We start from the raw sequence: 21,791 nt of genomic DNA on the forward strand, positions 1-21,791 counted from the left end.
GGCCAGTCCTGGGTTGTGGGGAAAGGCATGGATGCTCCTGGGGACAGGACGCTGCCTGATGACATCATCGCTTTGTCACCACTAGTTCTGGCTTCATTACACCACTCAACCTCATTGTCTCTTCAATAAGGCTTAGGTGCCTTCACACCAGGCTCGCAGCCCCAATTTCCTATATTCCTGAGAAATCATTAACCTGCTGCTGTGTGTGGAAAGAGATAGCTCTTTAACAGGTCTTCTCCCAAGCCAAACCAGCTAGGGTTGGGCACAAGCGAAGGAAGTGTGTTATGGTAAACCAGTGTGATGGCTGGGGGAGTAGACAAGGTGTTGGACTGGACTTGCAGAGGCCTGGATTCAGGTCTCTGTTTGGCCACAACACTCACCAGGTGGTTTTGAGCCAATCTCTCTCAGTATCAATAGGTCTTGTGAAACTAGAAATGAGATCACTTGCATATACACACACACACCCCAAGCTGTTGGAGAAAAGATATGATAAAAATGGAGTGGATTCAATTGGTGTGAAACTCCCAACTGCTCAGAGCTGGCCTGTCCCTTTGGTGGAGGAGATGTTTGTCCCAAGTGACGGAATGACAGTAAGAGATTTGGAAGGAATACCTTGATCTCAATGGGCAAGTTAGGTCCAAGGTCATAGTAGGGTCTTAGGTTCCTGGCAGAGGCGATTGGTTGTTCCTGAACTGAGAAGTTTGCTCGCACCACAAGTGGTGAGAATGTGTCATCCAGGCAAAGCTGAAGGACATTAAGAAGTACATTATGTCATAGATTGAAAAAGTACTTTATGTCATAGATTGAGTAGTAGAACTCATGTCTATTCCATGGGTTCAGAGCAGCTTACAGTGCTTTTTCCAAATGCAAAGATGTCTGCCCTAAAGGGGACTCACAAACCCAATTGTGAGCCAAATGAAATTAAAAATGCCTTTTTTAGACATAAGCTTAAAAAAAACCTTTAAAAAAGTTATAAAAAAAAACTAATATGCTGCCCATAACCAGTCCCAACAGGAACTTCCTACAGATGGCCGCTTAACTAGGTTTTTGTCAAAAAGTTGCTGCAGAGTGGAATTGGATAGTGTCATGAATAAGTGCATGTTAGGCCTAGGTTAGCATGTGAAGCCTGAACCAAACTAAGTCAGTAACAGAGAAGTTGCTAGCAGTTCTTAGCTGCAAGAATGTGGGTAAATAAAGCTGCATGTGAGTAAATAAACAAAAGGATTGTTGTCTCTCCTTTGCTGGCCAGAAAGGACAGATAACAAGAATTACAACCCATTGGAATGTTTAGCACCTTAGTAGACAGAGAGGCGCCTGATCAAGTGTGATGGAGTGCAGCTATGGATCTCCATTTGGGAGGGGTAAGAACTAGGAGGAGTTAGCAACCAGGTTAAATTCAAGAAGGTTCCATTCTCAAAAGTTTCTGATTGGACAGTCTAAATAGTATGAAGTCACCTCAGTACTATTAGCATGAGAAGTATAATAGTGAGTGCCCAAGGGGTATGTCCGGTTCCTTTTTGGACAGAGTTTCGGGTACAATATCCTGCATGCGTGTGAGCTCCATTGTCCACCATGGGCACCTGGCCTCATAGGTAGCCCTGGAGCTAAAAGATCTACAAGAGATGCTGACCCAGGTGAGAGATAGGGATTAATAGAGATAGCCAGCTAGCTTTATTATTTTATTGCTGATATGTTTCCTAGATGTTTATGCCTCTAGCATTTGCTGCCTTATGTAACCTTATGTACTTAATAAACTAAAATATCTTTTACTAAGCTGTTTCATTGTCTGTTGGGGACAAAGGTTCAGAATCCTGCCTAGCCGTTCAGCAAGCTACCAAGTGCTCATTGAGGTCTAGTAACTTGAGGACTGAAGCTTTAATTGGAGAAAGCGCTCAGTGCCTGCAAGGGACAGAATTAAGCCTAGAGAGTCTCAGTGTCCCTGGACTGAGGCACTGGCACATACAGGGTGGTGGCAGTACTACTGAACAGAGGGCCCTTGAGGGCTTTAGGGTTCGAGAACCAAGAACTCTGAGTACCCCAAACCCCCCTAAGTTTATGACAGATAGGTGAAGCAGGGCTCACTCCCAGAAGTGATGGTGATGGTCTCTGGAGTTCCACCCAGGAAGTAGGTAGATCTTTGCTTACCAAATCCTGGAGTACTTCTTTCAATCAGCAGCACCAACTGTCAAAGTTTACTTTGAAAAGGGTGCTGCAGAGTGGGTGAGCTGGATGGGGAGCAGAGCTTAGCTCAGTCCAAGTTGTGATGCTCAAGGAGCCTCAGGAAACCTGAAGTCTACTCTACTCCAGGGGTCTCCAAACCTTTCAGTACAAGGGTCACACCATACACCTTTTCACAGGCCCCCCCCCCCCAAAAAAAAATCAAGTTTGTAAATGTATGAATGAAATTTAAATGAATGAATAAGGTTTAGTTGGATATTTTTTGTAATCAGAATGATATGATTCAGAGCAAAATAGAAATGTGATCATTACAAAGAAACAATGCCATGCTTAAACTGAGAAATGATATATAATAAATAAAAATGTCAAATGTCAGCAAAAGAAAAAAAAGCAGTAAAAATATTTTAAGTTACTGTGGCCCAGATAAATCTTGTGGGGGACCAGATGTGGCCCCCGGGCCATAGTTTAGAAACTCCTGCTCTACTCAAACATTTCCCCCCATGGGTGGATGCTAGCACTATGAGGTGTTCTAATGTGAGGTTCTATCAAGCTGTGCTTTCCCAACTGGCTGTCTGCTCTGCAAAGTTGAAAAAAAGTTTTATATCACCTGAACTGCCACAGATTCCCCCAAAGAATCCAGGAAATTATAGTTTGGTCAAACTACAATTCCCAGGATTCCGTGGGATGCCTTGGATGGAGACCTACCTGAGCATGAATGACCTTTGTGATACAAACTCGCTCAGTTCCAACCTGGATGGTTTCTGAAAGGCTGTGTGCCTCATTCTCTAGCGTCAGGCGTGGCAGGGACTGGTTAGCATCAATCCAGAGATCGTAAGAGACTGGGGCTTTGAGAACACCTAGAAAAAAATAAATAACCAAATAAAATGAATCAAAGGAGCAGAATGTACGTGGATAAATGAAATCATGGAGGAACGCAGCAAATGATTCACAGAATGAGCAAGTTAACATCCGGAGTGACTACAAATGAAGAAGGGAATCACTGAGAAAAAGGAATGAGACAAAAAGGGTTGGTCGACAGAATTTAAAATGCAGAACAAAATGAATATGGGAAACAGTTTTTTTTTTAAAAACACAAATGAATGCAAGAAACAACAGCTCAGGAAAAAATGACAGATGAAAAAAGAGGGGAAATAAGAAATGAGAAAGCCAAGGAGCGAGTAAGTGAATAGACAAATACATGAAAAAGATAACATTTGATTCAAACATCAATAAAAGAGATAGAAAAATCACTGAGCAAAAGGAGGAATGAATTCAACGCCTGAATGAAGGACTTTACCGAGGTTCCATTTTGTGGTAAGGAGTTTCAGACTGATGCAAAGATGGACGCTGCCACGAGAGCCAACTCCTGAAACCATCCCATTTGCACAGTTAGGATCATCCATGGGGACCAACGGGAATGAGAAATTCAGCAAAGAGATAATAGTGAAAATGGGCCGGGACCTGAAAAGCCGGAGAGCCGATTTGTGATTCTTCCAAACAAAATGTGAGCAGCACCTCGAAACAGTGATCGGATCCAGTCCTGAAGCTCAAGCCCCTTCCTACCCCAGCTCTACCGAGGCTGACATATTCACATGCACGGGTGTGGCAGAGAGAAGGCAAACCTATTAAGTGTTCCCAGTTATCTCTGCTTGATATTCAACAGGCTTCTCCCTTTCCAAGTACACTCAGTTAGGCGCCAATTAAGAAATCCACACTCATAGCAGACTGGCATGGCAACCACGGATTTCCCACCCCACTTTCTACCACATGACCAAAAGATCCAGTCATTGTCTCAACACCCCCTGCAGGTTCAATGTCAGCTGGACACTGTGCTACAAGCCAGGCTGTGCCAAGGTAATGCAAGTGTCTTGGCCATGTCAGTTACAAGCATTTTACAGGGGATGCAAATTGGCTTAATTTAATTCAAGATGCAGAATTTGGATCAGCGTTTCTCAAACTGTGGGTCAGGACTCACTAGGTGGGTTGTGGGTCCCTATTTGTTGAATGAGTATTTTATTTTTAATATAATATACTTGATGCTACCATGGTAGGTGACTTTATTTGGGGAAATGTTACAGATCTGTACTTTTAACTGGTCCTCTGTATATGGTTTTAAGAATATATGGGGCTTACTCCCTGGTAAGTGTGCATAGGATTGCAGCCTTTGGGATGTTTGGGGAATTTATTTTAAACAGATTAGCATCTGCTTGGGAGGGTTAGGAGGGTTCTCCTTTATTTTAAATAAATTTTTTAACATATTTATTGTACACTTTTAATTTATTTACTTAATTTAATTCAACTGGGTAGTATGAAGGGCATTAAAATTATCCTCTTGGTGATGTCACCTGAAGTCATGATATCACTTTCAGGTTAATGACATCACTTCCGGTGGGTCCTGACAGATTGTCATTCTAAAAAGTTTGAGAACCAGTGATCTAGAATTTGGGGATGCAGAGTGAAGAGAGCTCTAATCATGTCTAAAACCCATTTTTGTGGCCCCCCCCCAATCCACTGCCCCATTCTTACCGAAGGAGCACGGCATTTCCTAGTGCCCCAACAGCCAGGTCAGTCAAGGCATCCCCGCTCAGGTCCAGCTTTCCTTGAATGGACTGACCAAAAAATTGGAGCTTGGGAAAGTGCTCAGCAGCAGGAATCCGCTACCCAGATGGAGTGGGGAGAGAAAGACGAGTGAGGTTAGGGCACATCCAAAGATTATACAGAAGCATCCTCAGCTTGGTTTGTTCCTTCCCCCATTTCTTAAATGCCATGTTGGCAACCTTCAGTCTCGAAAGACAATGGTATCGCGCCCTGAAAGGTAGTTCTGGAACAGCATCTAGTGTGGCTGAAAAGGCCAATTCGGGAGTGACAATCCCTTCCACACCGGGAGCAAGTGCAGTCTGTCCCTGGCCTGTCTCCCTGGCTATGGGCCTTCCTTCTTTGCCTCTTAGCCTCAGACTGTTGGCCAAGTGTCTCTTCAAACTGGGAAAGGCCATGCTGCACAGCCTGCCTCCAAGCGGGCAGCTCAGAGGCCAGGGTTTCCCACTTGTTGAGGTCCACTCCTAAGGCCTTCAGATCCCTCTTGCATTTCTTGCAAGAATCCCTCTTCAGATCCCTCTTGCATTTCTTAAATACACACACACATTCTTTAAACAAAAATACATGTACATGTTTCTCTAAGCAGCATTCATCACTTAGAAAAAGGTTCCCTGTGCCCCCCCCCCCAAGAAGTTTAGGGAAAGAGAGTGCATGCTCTCTGCTAAGCTGCTGCAAGGAAGGGAAGAGGAATTCCTCAAACACATTCCTCACCCCCAGCAAAATCCATCCAAATAGCAGGAGGAGAATGCATGGTGCAACCCACCTGCCTGCCATTCAACCTGCAAGTGGAATGGCTTTCACTTTGTCTCCAACTCTTCCTATTTCCTGTGTTTTCACAGATGAGACATACAGACATACTCCTTAAAATGCAAAACGGTGCTCCTAGTACTATAAGAATCCATTTTTGGGCCAGGGGTGGCAAGATGTTTTCTGACTGCTGTACTATATTTTCACAGGTATTCAGTACTACAAAAATGGGGAGAACCCAATAAGGCAGCAATGAAATGGCAACAGGAAGGGGGAATGTAACATCTTTTAGGCCTGAATGCATTTGCCTTCCCAGCAACCTTGTGAAGTCGGTCACCATATTATTCCCACTTCACAGATGAGGCTGAGATGTCACAGATGTTGACTTGATGAGGAATCCATGGCAAGAAGTGGGATTTGTCCTGGGTCTCCTAGGTTCAAGGCTTGTTTTCTAACTCCTGAACTACGCTGCTTCTCTTAGCTTAAGCAGACTATTCACAATACTCCCCCCTTCTTAAATGCCAATCAGACCTGGCTGTGCTTTTCCTTCAGCCTGTCCATTTCTCCCAGGAAGATGTAAACAGCCCCACGATTGTCATCCTCCAGAGGGGCTCCAATTGCCACATCCACAAGGCCATCCCCGCTCACATCCCCCAAAGAGGAAAGTGCTGCTCCAAAACGGCCCAGCCGGTTGCCAAAGTTCCCACGAAGCGTCTGAAGGTGAACAAGACGACCCTAGAATGAAGCATGTTTTACAAGTAATTGCCTTGTGAGCTGGTAGAGTAGAGGGTCAGCACAACTGCTGGGAGAGGCTTCCTACTTGGACCAAAATCAGGGAGAGATCTGCAGTGGGATCCACAGTCTAAGAAGAAGAAGGAACTAAGAAAGATGGTGATCCCAAGTTAAGAAAGCTCACTCAGTTAAACCAAAGAGCTGTAATTGGTTAAACAATTAAATTGGCATAAATGTGTATATGACTAAAAAACGTTTTGCAGGGAAAAAAAAATCTCTTTTTTATTTTTAGATGATGAATGTGTATTCTGTAGCTGACACCTTCTTAGGGGCAAGCTAGACATTTGAAGCAACCTGCATTATGTTAGACATGGGTGTCTCATTTCCTTACTAATTTGAGGGAGGAAGAGGTCATTTCTACTTTTTACACCAGAAGGATCACAAGGGGGATGATATGAACCCCACCCAGCTCCCTTACAACACTTTCTTCCAGCTCCAGCAGCTTAACTGAGTCAGGCAGGGAGAAGACTGCTCAAACCAACTGCTCAAACCAGCCAAGCACAACTAGGTATGGTTGGAAAGTAGGACAGATTTAATCCCTTCCTCTACATTATACCTGTTGGTATAAAAGGTAGACCCACTTTACAGGTGATGGGCAAGCACATATTTAACATGCGTGCAGTTGCCCCAAATATCTTATTTGATCCTTAAAAGAGGCATTTCCCTTCCACGTGTGACTAAACGCAAAACATCTTAAAAAATTTTTGAGATGCTTTGCTATTTTAAAAGTACGTAAGAACATCAGAACAGCCCCGTTGGGTCAGGCCATAGGCCCATCTAGTCCAGCTTCCTGTATCTCACAGTGGCCCACCAAATGCCCCAAGGAGCACACAAGACAACTGCATCCTGGTGCCCTCCCTCGTATCTGGCATTCTGACATAGCCCATTTCTGAAATCAGGAGGTTGCACATACACATCATGGCTTGTAAGCAGTGATGGGTTTTTTCTCCAGAGGTTTGTCCAATCCCCTATTAAAGGCATCTAGGCTAGATGCCATCACCACAACCCGTGGCAAGGAGTTCCACAGATTAACTGAGTAAAGAAATATTTTCTTTTGTCTGTTCTAACTCTTCCAACACTCAATTTTAGTGGATGTCCCCTGGTTCTGGTGTTGTGTGTACTTATATTAAAATAGCTTTATTTAATGTTTACCAATAAGTTTTTCATTTCATTTTTGTCACAATAAAAATCTCCTCTCCATCTCCTACCCTCTTATGCAGTTGTTATATAACACTGACAAACAGGTCCTTCTTCATATCTTGTTGCTCCCCTCCCTTCCTACCACCCTTCAGGGTGTTGACAGATAATTCAATAAGAGAGGAAAAGCTAATTGGGGATGCCTTATTAGTCAATTCAAGAGGGGTTTAATGGATTCGTCAAACTAATTAAGTAATTGAGTGTTTTGGTCCAAAGAGACACTAGGAAAAAAGGTAGGAAATGGAAAGGGCAGAGGAAATCAATTATATGGAGGAGCAAAGTAACCTTTGACATGTTTATGGAAGACAATAAAAGATACATTTATTGAATGGGGTGGGGTAGAGCTCTTGCTACACTATAACATGATACAAGAAAAGGAGAATAGAAAGGATTTTTATAAAATGGCCTGAGATAGAGATTTGGGGAGATGCTTCTCTGTCCTGATCTAGTTTAGCATCCATAACCATATCAGGATATCATCAGTCTACTACAGTCTATTACACATGAGATTCTGTACCACTAGTAGATGACAGAATGAACAGAATTTGTCCGACCAACAAGTTTAACTGCTTGAAGTGTTCAACAACCCAGTGGTGTTGCTAGGGGGTGCAGGCCGCACCAGGTGACACATACCGGGGGGGGGGTTGACACCACTACTGGACAAAATTGATAAAATCTTCATATTTTTCGAATGCCATCATTTGAATAATACCATCATGCCGAATGCAATGAAACAAACCACATTGAAATATTTCTATTCTATCAAAAGTTATACCCAAAAACCGGGTGCGACAATGGTACATCACCACACCCACCACCGAGGGCATTGCCCCTCCTGCTGCATGGGAGGATGTCCATCATGGGGGTGACATGCTGGCCTCCCACACGGGGAGATGCAAACCTAGTGACGCCACTGCGTCAAGATCTTATCCACCTTTAATGGAGATGTGACCCAAAGCATTGCACGCAGGTTGTTTGGGGGGGGGGATCATTGCACAGACTATTAGCATTCTTATCAACTCACAAACATCAGTTGCACTGGTGAATAATTTACCAATAGGGTACAAATGTCTGTAAGATCTCTGATAACCAAATATTGGCTGCTCTGACACCAGAAAATAGTGATGTGACTGAAATCAAACAATAGCTGATTAGAGATTGTCTGGAGACTGCTGAGATGGATTAATTAACAGGTAACACCTGCTAGAGAAAGGGGGAAACTGGAACCTCATATTCAACAGGCATGGGGCCAACACTAATATATCTTTGAAATTTGTGATGGTTGGCAACCTTCAGTCTCGAAAGACTATGGTATAAGCCTACAGCAACCGGTATTCCCAGGCGGTCTCCCATCCAAGTACTAACCAGGCCTAACCCTGCTTAGCTTCCAAGATCAGACGAGATCAGGCATGTACAGGGTAACAGTTGCTGTTTGAAATTTGTATTGCAATTTTATTTCCTGGCATTGAAACCTCTTTAATTATGCATATAGTATCATTTCCAATTAAAATAATTTATTTTTAAAAGATGGTTATGAGGGTGAACAGATGATCAAGGCATCCGTTTTACCATGTCTGAAAAATGCTCGTAATTCCTCCCCTCCCATCCACAGGCTCACCATGTTATTGATGGAGCAGACCTCAACAAGTCCACCTTGACTCCCATTGTAATAAAGGGGCGACCCAATCAAAAGGAGGTCAGTGTCACCATCCACATTTAGATCCACGGTGCAGAGTTCGGCACCAAAGTAAGATCCCACCTGAAAAGACAAGAGAAACATACTCTGTGCATGGTGAAGGTGAAGGGCCATGACATGAGGAACAATTAGATTCAAGTCTTTTTCTACCAAAGCTCATCAGAGCACTATCTGTTTTCGATGTCAGGGCTTAACCTTTGAACAGCAATTTTCAACGGGTGTGATGTGGGAGTTTGGGTTGTGAACTGCTGAAAACTCTTCTGGGTTCTGCGGCTCTATTTCTAGGGCAACTGTTTGTAGTAACAAATTGTTGCAGGCAGACGAAGAGGAACAGTCAATGTGCTCATATAGGCAGTTGCCCTAGAGTAGCAACAAATTGTTATGACAGATTTGTTCCTAGTAAACAAATTGTCACAAATTGTTGCTGGCAGAGGAAGACAATTTTCCAGCAACAGTTTGTTACTACTGACAATTGCCCTACAAAACAGAGCCACAGAACCCGGAAGAGTCTCCCAGAAGCTGGAAGTGACATCGCAAGAGGTGAAGACCATAAACCATAGAGGTAAGTGTGCCAGGATAAGAAATCATTGAAAATCGCTGCCTTAGAACATGTGAAGGGAGAAAAGGACTAAAGCTTCCCTGATGCAGAGTGCATTTCGCTTATCATCAGGCACTTGTGTATGTGGTCTTAGATTGGTGGGTTTCTGTCTCAGATGGTTTTGTTTCACAAAGTTTATTTTATTAAATACATTTTGATTCCTGCCCTTCCTCCAAGGAACACAGGGTGGCACACTTGGTTCTCGACTGCTGCCCATTTTTCCCTCTCAACAACCTTGTGCAGTAGGTTAGGCTGAGAATGAATGACTTAGCTAGAGTCACTCGGTGGGACTCATGGCTGGGATGCGTTTGGAGTTGAATCCTAGTCTTTCAAGTCCTATTCCAATAGGTGAAAAACAGGCCAACAATTGAGAAAGATCCGGGATTTTCACCACAGGGAGCTTCAGTCTTTTACTCCTGCTGTGGCTCTGATCCTGATCACATGCTAGCTCCAGGTGAACTTTTTCTCAGTCAAAACAGAGTGATGGTGGGGAATGGAAACTGAAGTGGGGGCAAAATACTACAAACCCCTGCCCCCGCACCTCCTTTAAAGGTCTGCCACACTTTAACACCCACATGTTATTTATAAAAGAAACAAAACTCCCACCAGGTCATATTGTGCATTTAGTGTGGGGTAGTTTGGCCCTTGGAGTTTGTGTGAGGGAAGAGAGGTTAACTGGAGTAAGGAGAGAGCTAAATGGATAAATGGAGAGCAAGAATAAAGGCTTTGCAGTGCTTTATAGTTCAGGATATTGTTGGCAACCTTCAGTCTCGAAAGACTATGGTATCGCGCTCTGAATGGTATACCATTACCACATTATAGGGAGCACTGGTTATTATATAAGATAATGTCTATGCCTTATTCAGTTCTCTTCACTCAGTTCTCTTCAGTTCACTCTTGAGCAGGGACATTTGTGACAACTGTCTCTGCCTCCACAACATGTCTGAAGCAAAGTGTCTATCTCTGTCTGAATTTCGGCTGGGTTTTGACAACAGCGCTTTGGCGACAGCTATACAATTGGTTTTTTACATATTTAAAATGCAATAGCACACCCTGTAATTTTTAACTGTTTTAGGCGATCCACTGGGATCTGCTCTGCATTTATTGTTTCAACCGTTTTAATTGTTTTAATGTTTCGTTACTCTTTTTAATATTGTAAGCCACCTTGATTGCCCTCATCAGGAGAAAGATGGGATATAAATTCTTTAAACAAACAAGGAAACAAGGAAACCTAAACTTCCAGGGTAACTTACAATGTATCCACTCAATAGGAACAAGAAATTTATCCACATCACCAATCTCCCCCCTTACCTGCGTACCCCCAATGTACCCTGTTAACCGCTTGCTCAGCCTTTCGAAGACTATGACCCTTCCAACGTGCTGGTACCGTGGAGCCCCTGCTGCATAAAACTGCCGCGAGCCCCGATGAGCCAGCGCCACTGCATATCCTGCCGCAAGACAGAGGACAGAAAATTGCTGGTGACTGTTGGGTTTGGAAAATTCAGCCCAACAGAACATGTAGGAACATAGGGTGGAACAAAAGTCGGCCCTGCCTCACTCACCCAGGTAGGACGTCTGTAAATCAACACTGGACAAAGACAAGTTCAAGAATCTGGTTTGGGAAGGGTCTCCCAAGGACTCTTCCTCCAGACCACCAGCCCAGCCATGAGCACCAACAGCTCCAGACACCACTTGGTTCTGGGTGGAAAAAAAGCATAAGGAAAAGGGATGGAAGCCTGAGAACACATATTGACCAAATCTGAAACCCACATGTGGTGAAAGAGAAAAAGAGGAGGAGAGAATGGGCACAGTGGCTCGTGGTTAGTAAAAGCCCTTGCTCCCCGCTTAGGGCAGTCCTATGCATGTCTACTCAGAAGTAAGTCCTATTGTGTTCAATGGCGCTTACTCCCAGGAATGTGTGTATAGGATTGCAGCCTTAACCTCCTTACTAAGCAGACTGGGATTGGGGTAGGTGTCACTTCACTGCCACCACTCAAAGTTTAGATGTCCAGACAGGAAAAGGTTGCCTTGGAAAAGACTCTCATGCAGGGTAAGAAAAAGCTCCTAAAACCAGGAAGCAGAGGCATAACTAGAAGCCCAGGTGCCTGGGGCAGTGACATCATGATGTCACGTGACATTGTGATGTCACTTCGGGTTCTCCCTGGAGGAGGTTGGCAGCTTGCCCCCCTCCGGTTCCTTCTCCTGTAAAGGCTCCCCTTTGGGGCACAAAGGGGGGAGCAAATCCCTCAGTGAAGGTGGTGAAAAGCCAACTCCTCCTCCAGGGAAAATCCAGAAGTGATTGCCTTGCACATTGCTCCCCCCCTCCGGTGTATGTGTGCCATGAATATGTACAGTTTAGGCCTAGTAGCATGTAGAACCTGAACCAAACTAAACCAGTAACAGAGAAGTGGCTTGCAGTTCCTAGCTACAAGGATGTGAGTAACAACAGCCAACGAAATTAACATTTCAATGGAAGGTAATAATGTAGCACCTATGCAGACAGAAAGGCGCCCATCAGGGATGGAATGCAGCTGTGGATCTCCAGTGGGGAGGGGAAGAACTAAGAGGGCTAGCATCCAGCCCCACTTCGGGAAGATTCTGTCCCCAAGAGCTTCTGATTGGACAGTTTAAATAAGTACAGAGTCACCTCCATCCTGTTAGCCTGAGAAGAACAAAGCCCAAGGGGTGTGTCGGGGTCTTGGGTGGAAAAGGTTGTGGGTGCAACATCCTTCAGGTTGAGAGCCTGATCCACCAGGGCCATGTGGCCTCATACAGGTAACCTGGAGCTGAAAGATCTACAAAAGAAAGCTGACCCAGGTGAGAGTTGGGGAATAATAGAGATAGCCAGTTAGCTTTTTTATTTTAATGCTGATATGTTTCCTAGAAGTTTTATGCCTCTAGCATTTGCTGCCTTTTGTAACTTTATGTAACCCTATGTACTTAATCAAGTAAAAATCCTTTTACTAAGTTGTTTCATTGTCTGTTGGGGACAAAGGTTCAGAATCCTGCCTAGCCGTTCAGCAAGCTACCAAATACTCATTGCGGACTAGTAACTTGAGGACTGAGTCTTTAATTAAAGAAAGTGCTCAGTGCCTGCAAGGGATAGGATTAAGCCTAGAGGGTCTCAGTGTCCCTGGACTGAGACACTGGCACATACAGGGTGATGGCAGTACTACTGAACAGGGGTCCTTGAGGGCTCTAGGGTTCGAGAACCAAGAACTCCGAGCACCCCAAACCCCAGGAGTTTATGACAATGTGCCCCTCAGGCTCCACCCTATTTACACTTCTACCAGGAAGTCCCCTTAGACAACAAGCAGCAACAGAATATAACTGTCTGGAAAGTGCAGCAATCCACCTCCTCCTGAATAAGACTAGGAAAGTAAAGCAGTAGAAATGATAGGCAGTCCATTACAAAAATTAAAGAAACAAAACACAAAGTGGGGAGGATTCGTAAAGGGATCACTAAAAAAATGCATACTGAACCAAGCAGGCAAATTCCAAGGTAGGAAGGTGGAAGGTAAAGGGTTGGCCCAGAGAGTAAAAGACAAGTGACAAAAATAAAGCCAGTTCCCCTGCCCTTGTTCTAGTCCTCTCATGCTCTTCCGGGGTCTGGCCCATGGCTGGTCCATCCTTGGGGTACTTCTTAATCCCCCCCCCCCAGGGAATTCCATAATTGTGAAAGTCCATGATTTATTAGGACCAACCAAAATGTCACATTGTAGTAAGCAAGTTTTGGAGTTTTTCCAAATCCTTTCTTAAGCTGAATGTTATGTAAACAACACACTCTGCTTTCCATCACCAGCTATGACAGTCGGTGATGGACACCTACATAAATGCACCCCCGAACCCAAGATAAGTAGTGTGTGTATGTTGGCATGGGTGAGGTATGACTGGAACTGTCTTGAACCCCAAAGAGAGACACACAGAGGAGCATGACGGAATCCTAGATGGAGCTTTCTACTCACTGAAGAAAGGAGGGTGCTGAATCCTCCTTGTGAAAGTTCCAACTGGAATGAAGCTCCAGGAGAGGCTCCAGAGGTCCCTTTTTGGATAAGAAAACCATTAAGACAAACAAGCGATAAAGAATTGGGGAGAGATATAAAGGGGCTTCAAAATCTGCCATCTTAACAGCCTCTCCAAATGGTCATGTCATAACACAATTAACACCCAGTTCCTTGGGGGGGATGGGACACAGGTGGTGTTTCGATTGTGGAGATAACACAACAAAAGGGTGAGCAAGTAAGATCACAACAGACTCAGATGTCTGGGAAAAGACCATTCTGCTGTCTTCACCAGCTGGTGCTTCTATCTATCACAATTATCACTGCAGGATGACTGAGCCTCACTGCATAGGTATTGTGAAACCTATTGGGTAGTGTCAGTGATATCATGAATGACACAGCTCTCTCCCCTTTCCTGTGCCAGCCGACAGAGGAAGAGGGACAGACAATTCATTACTACATCCCTAGAAACTGAACTGCAGAACCCAGAAGAGTTTTTTAGCTATTTTCAACGCTGTACTCCGAACTCCCACAGGATACCTCCAGACCTTTTGAGGCACAATTGTCTATGCTGCAGGGACCTTTGGAGGCCCTGGCACATGTCTGGATAGGTCCATCTCCTCCTGACAAAGCTCCTGATTTTAAGAGCAGTCTGCACCTGATCTGTGTAAATATCAGCCATGTGTTAAAGAAAAAGATCTACATTTTAAAAAAAAATTATTTGAAAAGATCCCAAAGGGGCCACCAGAAAAGGAGTGTTAACACAATTTCAAACCTTCAATGGCAAAGATGGTTTCCTTCAGCTGATCTTGAAGGTTATGGAGTCCATCAAAGCTCTTCACAGGGAATACATTGGCAGATGATGAAGCAATTAGGTGCAACTCATCTCGAGCTTTTGGATTGTTAAAGAAGGGGAGGCCAACCTGGAAGACACAAGAGGGCGATTCCCTGGAGTAAGGCATGTGTACTATCATTTCTGGAGCCATGCACGCCCTTCCAGAAGCTTCCACTTTCCCTCATTCCAAAGGGGTTAATTTAGTCCAGAATACTACAATCTAATCCTCAACTATGCAAGGGGTTTCCTAGGAATCCCAGCATTCTTCTGCAGGTCCTGCAGAAGGCGCATGAGGCCACAGATCTGGGGTTGCCCTTTTTCCACTAAAGCTTATCAGGAGTTTCTTGAAAACACATTTTCCTGCAGCTCACAGTCACAGAGCAATGCTGGTTGCATCCTTGACCAGTCTCCCAAGTTTAAGAGTAGCCCTTCCAATCCCCTTTGGTTGCAATGGAAGCTTCCCACCTGGGACAAATAGCAGCCATTGGTGGGAGGAAGGGTCTTGATCAGGGATCACAGCAAGGGCACAGGGTAAAAAAAAACATTCCCCCCGCACTATGGCGCTGGCCATTATGGAACAAACGTGTAAGCCCCTGTGATGCAATCATCTAGTTCAGCCTCAAAATCACTCTGCACTCTGCACAAAATCTACTTCCCACTAGATTTCCTCACATATTTTCATTGAAAGAATTGTTGCCATCCCAGGTCTTGAAAAACCTTTAGAAATGCTTCCCAGGTGTCTGAGATTCTACCAGGTACTCTTCAAACTCTTCCAAGCCTGCCTTTGCAGCCTGAAGGATGAGAAATACGACTTTTCAAAAAGTTATCTCTGGATGTTAACATCTGTGTCCAAGATACCAAGTTCTGTGCTTATCTGAACCACAGTCCCAGAGTACACATAACCACGCTTGTAGTCCATAGTACCAGGGATGACCCTTTCCATAACCCATGCCTCCACGCCCTTCACCATACCCCAATAGCATAGCGGATGATGCCTTTTCTCTCTGCTGCCACTCTGGCTTCTTCTAACGTCATGGTCTTGTCATTGGATTCCCCATCTGTCAGGACAATGAGGAGTTTCTTGGTGTGGGCTCGCATGCCACGCTCAGGTGTGAAGATTGTATCCCTGCAGAGAAAGCAGCAATTGGGTTGAGTGCGAAGAAGCCTCAACCCTCAGCCCACATCCATCTCTTTGATACTCACACAACATAGCGAATGGCAGTGGGGGTGTGGGTGTCTCCACGGGTGTGCGGTGCGGAAAGGATGATGTTCCTCACCTGGCCTCCAGTTTTATTATAGTGGGCAAAATCAAAGTTGATAATGGGTTCGGAAGAGAACTGAACAACGGCAAACTGCATAGAGAAGGAGGAAAAATACTGATGACAACCAGATATTACCCTCCTTTTTTCCGGTGTAGTCGGGAATTCAGTCACTCATACAGATTCAGCATCCTGCATAATTATGCAGGGGATGGACAGAGTGGATAGGGAGATGCTCTTTACACTCTCACATAACACCAGAACCAGGGGACATCCACTAAAACTGAGTGTTGGGAGAGTTAGAACAGACAAAAGAAAATATTTCTTTACTCAGTGTATGGTTGGTCTGTGGAACTCCTTGCCACAGGATGTGGTGATGGTGTCTAGCCTGGACGCCTTTAAAAGGGGATTGGACAAGTTTCTGGAGGAAAAATCCATTACGGGGTACAAGCCACGATGTGTGTGTGCAACCTCCTGATTTTAGAAATGGGTTATGTCAGAATGCCAGATGCAAGGGAGGGCACCAGGATGAGGTCTCTTGTTATCTGGTGTGCTCCCTGGGGCATTTGGTGGGCCGCTGTGAGATACAGGAAGCTGGACTAGATGGGCCTGTGGCCTGATCCAGTGGGGCTGTTCTTATATTCTTATGTCCTTTGGGGAACTCTGGAGCCATATTTATTTCTTCATTTTAAAAAAAAAAACACATTATGTTTTTCTTCCAGATGCAACTCAAAAGCAGCAACCATTCAAAGAAACAGAAGCAACTCCAGAAACATGCTCTTCCATAACACCTTTCATACCATTATAATCCGAGAACTGTGAAGAAGCTAGCATTCAGGCGTTGCCCTGAAGCAAAGACTGGCTGGCCAGCATGCCTGGGAAGCCAATCAAGGAATTAACAACTCTTGAATTGTCCAGAATGTGCTCCTGAATGAGCACTCTTGGTTGCAAGGCCCTCAAGAAGGAGGAGAACAAAGCAACAGCAAAACCTGGCTGCCAGTGAAATTTCCTTTGAATAACTGTTTCTAGTTCTGCTTGGCTAACATGAGTTAAAGGTCTGGCAACTGCTTTCGGCAGATGCCTGCCAAACAGTCTTTGCGGTATACTCTTGACAGTATTTGCAAGAGTACAGATGAGGTATTATGGGGTGCTGCAGGAAGCCAAGCCAGTATGCTGTTTTCTTTTCAAAAATGTGCAGATTTTACAATGCCCTGCTGTGGTACATTGGGCTGCTCTCTTAATCAAAGAGAGATTTTTGCTTGAAATCCCAATATACAGTCATTCCACAGAGGCCAATCAGACCCATTGATCTGAAGGGCTGCCCTCAAAGACACACCTCCCTCTCACCTGAACATCCATCCCTGCCACAGAATCCATCAGCTTCAGAATGAAGTCCTTCATGATTGCGAAGTCTGGATTCCCAATACTTCCCGAATCATCATATAAGATTACAGCATCCACACCGTAGATGCACTCTGGGTGGACAAGAGATACAATTTGTGTAGTAAAGTGAGTTATACACACCCAGTGGAGGGAAATTCCAGATAGGGCAGCATCTCAAATACTAGATCTCAAGTGCATTTGTCTGCTTTCCAGAAACCTGCTTAGACATTATGCTGAAGGACAGTGAACACATTTTTAGACTACATAAATTCTGCCTGTGCTAGAGAGGCATATGAAGCTTCCCTTTAAATCTCACCTTGGAAAGTTGGATGGATTTCTTTCACTGTTTGGTCGGGGTTGCTCATGATATAGCAGATGCCATTCACGTAATCAAATCCTCCACACCGGCGCTCCCAAGTTGGACCACAGGCCTGGAGGAAAGGAAGGATTAAAAGCCATGGGCTCCTCTAGCCCTTCAGCTGATTCACCCTTTCTGAATTATGGGCTTGGGCTCTCTGCAAACCCAGGCAGAACCCTGCTGGTCAAAATTGGGCTCTTTGTTTCTATTCCAGTCTTACTTACGATTATTTTGGAATCAGATGTTTCATCGGCAGCCAGTGAGAGACCCAACGATATTCCAGAGATGTCTTTGTTGCACAGAAAGATGGTTGTGTGTAGGAGAGATAGGCACAAGGGGGGAAAAAGGGAGAATGAGACTTTTCAAAAAAAGTGTGTGAATGTGTCACTCTTTGTGTACATCTATACAATTTCTGGTTTCGTTTGGCTTTCTTAATCAAGATTTTTTTATCAGGGTACTTCACTTCACATTGGAGTTCATTCTAATGACAAAATAGATGCAACTCAAAGATATTCAACAGAAGTTACCATTTGGTTAGGGCCCAATCCTATGCACCCCTACCACTGACACTGGATGCCACAACTGTGCCATAAGACATGTTCACGGCACCTGGAGAGGAGGGGCCACTGGCACTGCACCTCAGCACCACCAGTGCTCCTGCAGCACCAGCCATTGATGAGCATTTTTGGGGCGGTGGGGAGGTGGGGAGCGGGCAGGGGGAGGAACCAATGCAGGAGGAGGGTGGAACCAGAGGTGCTCCGCTCTAGAAGCCCCATTGTGAGTCCCTCAAGGAAAGGGAAGGAAGTTCCTTTCCCCCAAGGAAACTTCTGGTGGTCTTAGCAGACGCACTGTATGCAGTGGTAGCCATTTTGGCACCATTGCACCCAGCAGAGCCACCGGGATAGGACTGAGCTGCCCAGCAGGAGGGAGGGTTAAGAAGCAGTGCTGTGGCACTTTGTGTCCATGCGTATGCATTTATGTGCATGTACACAGCACACCAGATGCATCCAAGATGCATCCAACCTTATTGGAAGATTTTAGTTTTTTTCTCTGAGTAGACATACATGTATAAGATTGTGCTGTTACGCTGGTTTAATAGTCATTCCGTCCTCTTCGCAGGGGGCAAGTGCTGTACAGTGAGAAAGGTTAGGCTGGGATGTCTGACAGAGATTTTTCACCAAACTGCAGTTCCCAGCATTCTTTGGGGGAAAGCCATGACAGCTAAACCGGCATTAAACCAGGATAAGTGTGGAGGGTAGATACACCAGCAAGAGGAGTTGTTCTCTTCTTTGCGGGAATAACGGTCAGACATACAATTCTTACCTTCCAGTACACAAATTTATTTGATGCTGCACTTACTGGTCTGTAGCATTGGTTGGCACGTCCCTGTATCATAGGAGCAGCGGAAAAGTGACCCCGTTCGATTGTGTGACAGTGGGGCACTCACGACCAACCTGCAAGAGGGCAATGTTTTAGCATTCTTTCAGCTCACCTGCACAGGCAAGGGGTTAAATGAAACTGAATGTCATCACAGATTTGGTTTGGATCTCACCAGGGCACACCATTCCATTTCGCCTGGACCACACGATAGCCGAACTGAGCAGACAGATCACCTTCAAAAACCACCGAAGTCTTTGTATCAATACTAAAAGCCAAATACAATGGGAAGCCTGGCATGGAGAAGAAAGGGAAGGCCTTACAGGTGAGAAAATGTGGTGGCAGCAAGAGTTCACAGCGCCAAATCTTTCACGAATAAAATAAAGGTTTAAAATCAAGGTTGGTTTTTTACCATTTTAAGTAAATATTATTTTACATAAATGGTGTACCTCAAAAATCAGCATCAGGAAAATATCACAATTACTATTTATTGATTTGATTTCTATTTCACTTTTCTCCCAAAAGGGCACTCAAAGAGGCTTAATTAAAATACATAGAATGTAGACATTAAAACATTATAACATACAAACCATATACATGCCACATAAAATACAAACATTAAAAAAAACAAAAACTAAAAGACTCACAGCCAGCAGCAAACAGCCACAACAAAAAATAGCAGGAGGGCATATTGGATCACATGTAAGAAATCTACGTCATAAGTTTATATCAATTAAACAGTTGTTGTTGGCATCCTTCAGTCTCGGAGGACTATGGTGTCACGCTCTGAATGGTGGTTCTGGAACAGAGTGTCCTCTCCAGTGCATGAAGCCTGGGTAAAGTAGGTATGGAGGATAGGCTGTTTCCCATGCAGCAAATCCCCCCCTCTCCACGTCGCTGAAATGGTCCAATGGAAAGGCAGAGGCCAATACGGTTGGTTCCAGCGGCGTCGCAAGAGTTGCCAGAACGTGACTGTGTTCAGCCACAAACTGTCTCAGGGACTCCAGCTCCGGATTTTGCCTTGAGGTTGACTCCTGAAGCCTTTTCCATAACTGGATGTAGCCACAAGGCAGTGGAGGTTTGGGATGAGAGTTTTCCTTCTCTCAGATGAGCTGCCTTCCCAGGCTGACGAGTCCCATCTACCCAGTGGCTGTTTAGTCACCTCTTACGACAAGTACAGCCAAACTAAATTGGCTAGTCTCCTCTTACGACAAGTACAGCCAAATTAAACAGTTAAGGCAGCTTTTTTCAACGTTTTTCTTCTCATGGCATGTTGATGCCATGAGAATGGCATCTTGTGATGTTACTTCCAGTTTTTGGGAGACTCTTTTGGGTTCTGCAGCTCTTTATCTAGGGCAACGGCCTGTAGTAACAAAAGAAAGAGGAACAATTTGTCGCTACAGACTATTGCCCTAGACACAGAGCCACAGAACCCAGAAGTTTTTCAGTTATTTTCAACCTCAGTACACCAAACTGCTGCGACACACATTTCACAGCACACCAATGTGCTGTGGCACACCAGCTGAAAATCGTTGACGTAAGAGCTCAATAGATGTAGCACTGGAAGCCAAAAGTGGCTTAAGTGCCCAGCTTAACACAAGCAAATGAGCCAGGAAGTTCTTCCCAGGAAAAACGGGGTAGTGATGTTAGCTTTTTGCAGCCAACACAACAAGGGATCTTGAAGCACTTTGACTTCCAGGATTTTGTGGCTTCATCAGCTTGGTGCAACATCATAGCCTGTAGCTAGTGAGAAGGGGAAATAAACGGCTTGCTGACATTGTGAATTTGGGCGGGGAGAGTCAGACATCAAGACTGGAAGTTTTAGCTGAGGTTAGCTAGATGAGATACAGCCCTGGAGGAGGAAGTGGGGGAGTTCATCTTATTGCTTTTAGGGAACCAAGAGCACAATGTACGGTTGTTCTGCCACCTGTTTTAGGACTCTGCTTGCTTCCAGTGTGTTCTGCTTGTACATCTTTAAATAGATAAATATTACAAAGCCTTCAGTCTCCCCCCCCCCCATTATAAGAAAAGTGACCTTGCCAACAGGCCACCCCTACAACTCCAGCCACCTGGGGAAGTGAGACATCCCATCTCTTCTTCAGTAACTGTGGATTATGTGCAACATGACATTCTAGCCTCACTGGATCTATGGGACTGATAGCGTTGAACACAGGAACCACCCTGGTGGATCAGATCTCAAGCCTTGTCAGAAATCTGTCCACCTTGGAGAGATTCCACACTCCATTCCATCTTGGAGTGTGGCCTTGGAGAAACCCCCATATGTGGGGTGGAGGAGGCTACAAAGGGGAGGAAAATACAATGGGGCCAAATAAAGGTTATTCCATGCTGTGCTGCATTAAAAGATTTTGTGATGGGCAATGGGGGTGACATTCCTGGTGGAAACTGCCTATGCTGACTGCTAAATGTTAAGCAGGCAGAAGAGTCTCTGGCTGCCTTGACTGGGTTTCTGTGATCTCACAGAGAGGCAAGAAGGAGTGCGAAGAAAAAACAGGAAAGGGAATTTGGATCAGGATCCTGGCATACAGCAGGGATTTAGTTTTAACCTGGTTCAAACCATTCCTTTGCCGAACAATCACCTTAGTGATTCCCAACTGAGGTTCCCAAACTGTGGGTTGGGACCCACCAGTGGGACGCAACCCAATTTTTGGTGGATCACAAAACTGACAAGGACCCTATAGAAAGTGAAACTGAGGCATACATGCTTGTTTACTTGTGAAGGAGCTTTCATGAAAGGCCAGGCAAAGGGGAACGTTA

At 44.8% G+C, this 21,791-nt stretch overlaps 1 protein-coding gene and 1 pseudogene across 2 annotated transcripts in view; both read right to left on the bottom strand.

Annotated features, from left to right (window-relative positions):
* The window catches only part of LOC136651549 (integrin alpha-X-like), a 37,558-nt gene that overhangs the window by 12,341 nt on the left and 3,426 nt on the right, over nt 1-21,791 (bottom strand). For both annotated transcript variants that reach the window (XM_066628057.1, XM_066628056.1), the window contains exons 2-18: nt 19,192-19,309; nt 18,999-19,093; nt 17,864-17,928; nt 17,598-17,712; nt 17,246-17,373; nt 15,843-15,991; nt 15,612-15,765; nt 14,580-14,727; nt 13,769-13,845; nt 11,366-11,501; nt 11,115-11,251; nt 9,128-9,268; nt 6,052-6,255; nt 4,705-4,835; nt 3,476-3,639; nt 2,884-3,035; nt 613-744 (exon numbers count right to left, since the gene is read on the bottom strand). In XM_066628057.1, the coding sequence (XP_066484154.1) occupies nt 613-744; nt 2,884-3,035; nt 3,476-3,639; nt 4,705-4,835; nt 6,052-6,255; nt 9,128-9,268; nt 11,115-11,251; nt 11,366-11,501; nt 13,769-13,845; nt 14,580-14,727; nt 15,612-15,765; nt 15,843-15,991; nt 17,246-17,373; nt 17,598-17,712; nt 17,864-17,928; nt 18,999-19,093; nt 19,192-19,309 (2,246 nt within the window). The remainder of the gene's footprint in view (nt 1-612; nt 745-2,883; nt 3,036-3,475; nt 3,640-4,704; nt 4,836-6,051; nt 6,256-9,127; nt 9,269-11,114; nt 11,252-11,365; nt 11,502-13,768; nt 13,846-14,579; nt 14,728-15,611; nt 15,766-15,842; nt 15,992-17,245; nt 17,374-17,597; nt 17,713-17,863; nt 17,929-18,998; nt 19,094-19,191; nt 19,310-21,791) is intronic.
* Nucleotides 8,827-8,944, bottom strand: LOC136654927 (5S ribosomal RNA; annotated as a pseudogene).

This window comes from Tiliqua scincoides, chromosome 5 (assembly GCF_035046505.1).
Source record: "Tiliqua scincoides isolate rTilSci1 chromosome 5, rTilSci1.hap2, whole genome shotgun sequence".
Taxonomy (NCBI): domain Eukaryota; kingdom Metazoa; phylum Chordata; class Lepidosauria; order Squamata; family Scincidae; genus Tiliqua; species Tiliqua scincoides.